The sequence below is a fragment of the Capsicum annuum genome, chromosome 11 (assembly GCF_002878395.1).
Source record: "Capsicum annuum cultivar UCD-10X-F1 chromosome 11, UCD10Xv1.1, whole genome shotgun sequence".
Classification (NCBI taxonomy): Eukaryota; Viridiplantae; Streptophyta; class Magnoliopsida; order Solanales; family Solanaceae; genus Capsicum; species Capsicum annuum.
In genome coordinates, this window is record NC_061121.1 from 96,382,176 (window position 1) to 96,390,452 (window position 8,277).

Consider the following 8,277-nt stretch of genomic DNA (forward strand, 5'->3'; position numbering starts at 1 on the left):
TTAGGTCAATTTATTTCTGTTTTTTAGCCATTTGGCCCAATTGGACACATGCAGTCTCTATACTCAATTAATACATTTTCATACCACATTAATACACTTTTATACCACATTGATACACTTTTATACAATTATTGTATAAAATATGTATTTGTATTTGGTATCAAAGATTCATGTATTTGATATCAAATATTGTATTTGATTGATAAAAAACGAAGAGCAACAATTACAATGTTATAAAATCGTATTTGATTGTTAAGAAAACTACTCCAATTAGAAGAATAATTTTTTTTTAAAGAAATAGAACTGAAAATAAAAACAGCGAAAAAAAAGAGAAAAAGATTTTTTTAGAAAAAGAGGGGAAGCAATGATATTTTTTTTTAAAAATGTAGCAACAATTTTAAAAAAAATAGCTAAAAGACAAGAAAAAAAACATGAAGACAGTAGCAAAAAATGACCTAAATGACTATATTTTAGAAATTCAAAATCAATGGCCACTTGGCAGTAATTCTTTTAACCGAGCAACTATTCTTATCCATTCCCCTTTCAAAAATGGTCATATGGTGTCTTTCTCCCAAAAATAAAACCACCAACTATGAGAACCACTATGGGCCATTTACATAGTTTACCTAATGGAGTAAACTAAATGGGCCGATATACAATTGGTCCAAACAGGACCATCAGCAACATGGGCTACAAACCCTAGCAACCAACTCTAATGAATCTCGAATTATTACTGACGAAAAAGTTAGAAACAATCTAACCAACTTCTCCCTATATACATCTCGGAAGCATATGCTTTTTTTTTTGGGTGTGCTCAGATAGAGGTTGAGTTTGGATCCAGAATATGGCTGATGAAGAAGTGATGGTGGAAGCAACCAGTCCAGTTCCATCAGACCGTCACAATCACAACAAGAGAAAGCTGGAGGATTTGGAGCCTGAACCACACACTGAAGTCGGTTCGGACCCGAAACCCGAAACGGTACAAAAAGCTGACGGATCAATTGAGGAAGAGGCTGGTGATGTTGATGTATCTGAAGCTAAACGACCCCGTTTGGGTTTCGAGGATAATAAGGCTAATAATGGATTGGGTATTTTTCCTTTCTTTTAGAGCTAACCCTTAATTAGAGTTGTGTTGTTTTACTGTTTTGCATTGTGATTTTTGTGGGTCTTCATTTTGGTGTTCTTTTTCAGAGACAAACCTCATGATTTCGGTTTTGTACTTCTACTCTTTTTTTATACGTTGTAGTGTGCAATGTTGTAAGTCTGTCTTTATGATGAAACTTTTGGGAAATACTAGAGTAGGGGAATTGGGTATTTGTGTTGAGAACTTGAAGGATGATGTAACAGTGAATGTTTATATTGAGTTCAAATGTTTTTGGAGAGTACTTCTAGTGATTGCAGTTGTTGTAGAATGTGAAAAACTACCAAGATTTTACAAGGTAGTAAAACTTATCTCCTTTTACCGGTTTTCAGCATCCCAAAATGGTGGTTATGTGGAGAACGTAGAGGAAGAGTCGAAAGTAGATGATAGTGAGCAGCCTAATACTCATCCAGAGGTTTCTCGACAAGTAGTCAAGGAAGATCCCGAATCATGTAATGAACAACCTGCTGATGATAATCAACAAATAGGGGATGTTGAACCCAAGGAAGAGAAAAGTACTCAGGTCAATGACCCATCTAAAGGTGACATTCAGGAGCTTGAGGTAGAGAACAGTGTTCAGGTCAATGAACCATCTAAAGGTAACATTTCAGCTGAATTGCCAGGTGACATTCAGGAGGGACCCCCAGCTGAACCTCCTGAAATGGAAGGTGTTCAGTTTGATCAAGAGCATCCAGCCGCTGATGATCAAACAATTACACGCAAAATGGAGGTCCCCAATAATAAGGTGATGAAAAGATTTGTTGAAAACAAAACAAATTTCGTTTTGCTGGTTATGACTGAATTTAATATTTAATATTCTCCTACTAGGGCTAGGCATGTCAAAACTCCTGGCATTTGGTAATTTAAGCAGCGTATTATGCAGTTCAACAAACTCAAAAGTATATCATTTGTGTGCTTAATTGAGTCACTTTCATTTGGACAAATGTCTAGTTCCTTTGATTTTACACCCGTTAACAACAAATTAAACAGATCTTCTCTATGCACAAGATGCAATTTTACATCAAGAAAACCTGGTCCCAAAAATATCTAATCATGATTACGGGTATGTTTGGCATGAAGGAAAATATTTTCCTGGAAAAATGAGTTTCTTACTTATGGGGTTTGGTACTTATAAACAAAAAAATATTGTTCCGGGAGCATTTATGTAAATTCTAGAGAAACACTAGGATGGGGTGGAGTGGGAGTGGGGTGGGGTTGAGTCAATGAACTTGGAAGAACACTTGTGGAACTTGTTTTAGAATTCATTTTTCTTGGAACTTGTTTTTCCAAAAATTTTGAACAACCAAACATGGGAAAATTCAGTATTAAATATCATTTGATCCTCCCCGTGCTAATTCGCCTTGACTAGCATTGACTTGAATCTTATAGAGCTCTATGTTAAACTGGTACAGGTTGGCGTTCTTATTGGAAAATCCGGTGATACTATTCGATACCTGCAATACAACTCAGGTGCTAAAATTCAGATAATGCGCGATGCTGATACAGATCCACATGCGGCCAGCAGGCCAGTTGAACTGATTGGAACATTGGAAAATATAAATAAAGCTGAGAAATTAATAAAGGATGTCATAGCTGAGGTATGGGTTTTGTCTTAGTGCCGTTTCCTTTTGTTATCTTCCCAATTTTATGGTTCGTTAATCATGAGTCACAGTGTTATAATGAACTATTGACTCTCTAGGCTGATGCTGGTGGTTCTCCTGCACTTGTGGCTAGAGGCTTCGGCACTGTCCAGGCTGTGGTTGGAGAACAGATTGAGATACAAGTTCCAAATGAGAAGGTTGTATTTCTGACTTTTTCCACTTTCTTTTACCTTTCATGCCCTGATTGAGGACTTCCTGATGGTGGAGGAGGTCATTATTTTTTATTCCTTAGTTTCCATGATTGAATAGGACTCTTTTCTTCTTCTCCTCTTGCTGTAGGTTGGTCTAATAATTGGAAAAGGGGGAGAAACTATCAAGAGCCTTCAGACAAGATCAGGGGCACGAATTCAGGTTTTGATAACACCTTATGATTTATGTTGGGACATTTTGGTGCAAAGTATTTTTTTTTTTTTTGTTTGAGGCAATCAAATAAACTGAATATCTAAATTATTGTTCTACTATTTCCCTAGCTGGTGCCACTTCCTTCTGATGGAAAAGAATCCAAAGAAAGAACAGTACGAGTGACTGGTGATAAAAAGCAAACTGAGATGGCAAGAGAGATGCTCAAAGAAGTCATGACTCAGGTTTGTTCGGATGTTGCGTCTTATTCTTTCCAGTGGACTTGCGTGAGGCTCAGTTAGGTGGCTTTCAACGCAGTTTTATTTCAGATAATGTATTTCTGATATGAGCATATCTCATTTGACTTATGTTAATGACTTCTTCTGAAATACTTATAGTTGACACTTTGACATCTCTACAATTCGATTTAATCTAGAGCTTTAGACAGAAATGTATGTTAGAAAGTAGAAACCATCTGTAAATTTTAGATGCAAATCTTGGAATTAAGTAAAATAATGCAATTAAAAGGGTAGCCCGGTGCATTAAAGCTCCTGCTATGCGCAGGGTCCGGGGAAGGGGCCCCACCACAAGGATTTATTGTACACAACCTAACCTTGCATTTTTGCCAGAGGTTGTTTCCATCCAGGGCTTGAACCCGAGTAAAAATAATGCGATGTGTTCTTTATATTACTTCATATACTTTAAGCCCCTAGAGCTTTAGTTTAGTGGCAATTGTGCAACATATGATGTGTGGCTTAGGCGCACATCATGAGTTTGAACCTTGCGATGGACAAGCGCTTTGTGTTTTAAGTGGAAAAGGGTGGATGAATGGGCCCATGTTCCTCTGAGCTTCAAACAATTCGGCAGAGGCCCCCTTGGATTTCCCTGTTATAAAAAAGTAACTTTGTATGTTCTGTTAACATGCAACTTCAGTTGAATTTGATGTATGTGTCGTAGAGAATTTGGTAGAATTAAGCTAAGTTACTCGGACTCTTCACTTTCGGTGCCGCACCCATGTCGACACGACATGGGTGTGGGTGTGGGATCCATACCTGATGTGGTCAACCGATTTTGGGTACTTTGACCCAAATCGATTGGGAAAGTCCGGACAGATTTAAGAAATTTAAGAAATTCTGTAAAAAAACAGAAACTAAGGTGAAATTGAAGAAAATGGAATACCTTGTATATAGAAATTTCTACGTTATTGCTTTTTCCTTTTATCTTATTTCAGGGTTTTCTTCTTGAACAATATTTTCTCCTCATGTTTTCCATATAATATCTCATAATTTATGTTTTATAACTCTATTTTTAGATATTTCATTTATTTTTCGCCAAATTCTCGCACCCGTTTCCATCCCTAGATCCATTTCCCGTATCTTTAAATTGAGACTGGGAAGGATCCAACCTCTAGATTCGTACCCATATTGGACACCCGCATCTTTGTCCGAGAAACTTTGGAATTAAGTCTAGCCTCCTATTTGGGATTTACCAGTTGATTTGGTCTTTTAGAAAATGGCGATTTACAAGTTCAATTAGAAGATGTATGTTAAAAGTGAATGTTGTTGGGCATATCTTCTGAAGTAATAGTATGACTTACTAGTGGCTCTTACTAGTAAGAGGGTACACCAAGAGTATTTGGATCTATTGGTATGTTTAGTAGTATTATTAAAGGGGCGTGAAGTTGTCTTCGTACAAGGGCTTGGGTCAGTGTGACAGCTACTTAATGGTTATACTTGAGGCACTTGTTTAGGTAGAATATCATACTTTACTAATTCCTTGCTATTCATTATTTACGATTCCAGTTGGTGACTTTCTTTGCTTGATCTGAACTGCCGAGGGAATGTATTTCTGTACTTTTAGGATTTAATTAACTTCTTATCTTGTAGTGGTTACTCTGTTATGTGGCGAGTAGGCACCTTTGCATGAGATGAAGAAAATGTCATGATTAGAGTTTGTTGAACATCCATTAAAGTTTGTATGCCAAGGTCAATTGAATATAGTTAACGAGAATGTTGTGTTGGGATGTCCGTTACCATGATTTATATTTGTCAAAGGGTGCCAATTTCGAATTGGTTGGCTTTAAAAATGCAGATTTGGATTTTGTCTTTGACATCGCAGCATTGTGTTGGTGTAGCCATAGACAAGTACTATTCACTCTCGACAACTGAAGAGAGGTATCAAGCATTAACCCTCGCCATTGCAGATGTTAATAGTTGGTAAGATTGCTTCGAGACTTAAAACTAAAAATGATAATAATAGTAAGGTTTACATTAAAAGAGATTTCTCTGGATACACTATGCTCTGTGCAAGACTCCATGTTGCAGAATGTGCCATCACTCGTTAAATCATCTTTATTGAGTGTGTACTATATCCATGATAAAATATGATATCGTATTATCTTAAGGTAGGAGAATTCAATAGTCAGCCTGTTGACTTGCATTAACACGTGGTTTTGGAAGTAGGATGACTGTCACGGTATTACACAAGTGAATGCTATAAAAGGGGTTCTTCTATCAAGACTGAAGATAGTTTTGCCTCTTGGATACTATGTAGATGTGATTTTTGAAGATGCTTGATATGTATGTACTAAAGTTCAGAATATGGTTTGCTTAGTTCATCTGAAATGGGATCAGGGAACATCATTTTATTTCTTTTGGTGCTTTCTTGCTAGTTTTATGGGCGACTCATCTGATTGTTTTGGGTTTTGAGGTAACAGCGTTCCTTATAAACAGTTGGCTTTGATTTTTTCCTAATGCATCTTTGATTGCTAATGTTGCTTTTATACTTTGCTTTTTCATCAGAGCTCTTGCTGTCTTTTTCTTTAATGTGTTGTATTGTAATTCAATGCAAGTACATTCTGTGTATTAAGTGTTTTCTTGCAGTTATTTGCACTGCTACAGTTCAAGCTTCTCAAGTTTCATTACTTCGTTCCCTAGCAGCAGCTATTCCTGAGCTTGTCTTATTTTTTTTCCTTATATGTTTTGTTCCTGTTGTTTGCAATTGCAGTGGCTAACTTCTCTTATTGTCTTTGTTTTCACAATGGTGTGTGATAGCCTGTAAGGCCATCAACTCTCTCTTCGGGTTATGGTCAGCAGCCATTTCGCCCACGTGGCAGAGGTGCTCCGCCACCATGGGGACCCCGGGGTGGTTATCCTGGGCATTTTCCAGGTTATGATCACCATCAAAGAGGACAATACTCATCTCGCAGCCCACAATATCCACCTCCTGCGTATGGAAATTATCCTCCCCAGCCAGCACCCAGAGGTGGATTTGGTACGGGTTGGGAGCAAAGGCCTACGGCCTCTATGCAGGGCCCTCCATCACAGGTTGGTGGTTAATAACTGATAATTACAGCATGCATGGGGTATGGCCAATGCCTCAGCATTTGCTTCAGTCTAAATTTCATGCTCATGCTTCTGGCCCTTCTATGTGTCCACCTTCTCAGGCAAACTACAACTTTGGGCAGCCACATGGTCTGGATTATGGCCCATCATACCCTCATCAGGCACAGCATGGACAAGGCTATGGGCATGGATATACTGATGTAAAATATGACCACCAGATGGCACCACAAAATCAGTATGGAGCACATGGACCTTCTCAGCCAATATCTTACCCTCAAAGTGGTGCACATCCTAGCTATGGAACCCAAGAGCAGCACGGTAAACCTCCTTCCTATGGTATGCATCCACAGGCTTTGCATTCGCAACCTTATAACCACTCCAGGGCTAATCAACCTGGAGAAGTGCCATATCAGGGTCCAGTTCCATCTACTCAAGGGTATGGTGCTAGTATGCCACATCAGCAGCAATACCCCTATGCATCCAGTGGGCAAGTGCAACAAACTTACCCTGCATATGGGTCTGCCACAGCTGCCGACGGATATAATCATCCACAAGGTGCTCCAGCTTCTGGTCCTGGGTATCCTCAACAAAGTGCCCAGCCTGTTCCTGGATATGGTCAGCCTGCGCCACAACAATCTCTTGCTTATGCTCAAGCAGCCCCTGTTGGAGGTTACAGTTCCTACCCTGCACAGCCCACTTACACTGAACAGCAGGCCACAAACACTGCAGGCTATGGTTATCAGGTACCAGTTGACCAAACATACAGTGGTGCTCAGGCTTCAACGACTTATAGTGCACCATTTACTGGACAGCAAGCTTATGCTCAACCAGCTCCAGCTTCAGCCCCAGCTCAGCCTGGTTATGATCAATCCATGACTCAACCTGGTGGTGGTTATGCACCGGTACCTGCTGCTGCAGGTTATGTTAAGAGTGTCTCACCTCAGCCTGGTTATGCTCAGTATGATGCTACTAATCAGATGTATGGTGCTCCCAGGTGAAACTTTCTTGTTATATGATGAAATTGTTTAAAGTGTTCCAATGTTCAGATTCGCTCTAGGTTTTGTTTGTACTAGTTTGAATTTCAGATCAGTCTCTCATTGCACATGGAATATTTGATTAGCAACAATGTCTACTGTGTTTCTTCTTTTTGTCCGTGGCATTATATATACGGTTTAATCATAAATGCTAAGGATGTATGGAATTAGGTATTTTCTCCTTTAGCAAGTTTATTGCACACATATTATGAAACTGTTTTGCTAGTTGAGGAGTAGTATCGTGAGAATGGCCTTCTATTGTTACATTGCGATGAATGCATGTTCGGAAATAACTTCTCTACCTTCTCGAGGTAGTGGTAGGGGCTGCATACACTTTACCCTCCCAGACCTCTCACTTGTTGGATTTTACTGGGTATGTTGTTGGTGCTGCAATGTATGCATGTTTCTGTGAAATTGGGTTTTTGAAAAGAGTTTATATTTGTTGACGTTGGGAAACAATGTTGAATTAGTAAACTAGTGTTTGAATATGAATTTCATGTGATTAAAAGTAAGTTGGGAAAGTTGGGAAATAATGTTGAGTAAAGTAGTGTTTGAATATGAATTTCATAAGATAAGAAGTTAAAGGATAGGAAAAGAACCCATTATTCCACTTGAAATACTCTGCAAACTAGTTTTTTTGATATTTAAGAGCATTATCAACTATTGCTTACAAATATTGCATTTTTAGTAGTTGTAAATAATGAAGTTGTATCTGGACAAGCGTGGAAAGTACATGACCCTCACAGTGGGTGACTTTG

General features: G+C 38.7%; 1 protein-coding gene across 2 annotated transcripts; it reads left to right on the forward strand.

The window, feature by feature from the left end:
* The first annotated feature begins 497 nt into the window (after window positions 1–497).
* Window positions 498–7,693, forward strand: LOC107847455 (far upstream element-binding protein 1). Of its 2 annotated transcripts, XM_016691717.2 has the most exons (9): window positions 563–1,088; window positions 1,474–1,683; window positions 1,765–1,886; window positions 2,554–2,739; window positions 2,841–2,939; window positions 3,082–3,153; window positions 3,273–3,386; window positions 6,195–6,467; window positions 6,587–7,693. In XM_016691717.2, exons 1-9 carry the CDS (start codon window positions 845–847, stop codon window positions 7,481–7,483), a joined length of 2,217 nt encoding a protein of 738 aa, XP_016547203.1. In that variant the 5' UTR covers window positions 563–844; the 3' UTR covers window positions 7,484–7,693. The 2 variants fall into 2 exon arrangements, with proteins under 2 accessions (XP_016547202.1, XP_016547203.1); XM_016691716.2 differs by having other exon boundaries at window positions 498–1,088; window positions 1,474–1,886.
* The last annotated feature ends 584 nt before the right edge of the window (window positions 7,694–8,277 follow it).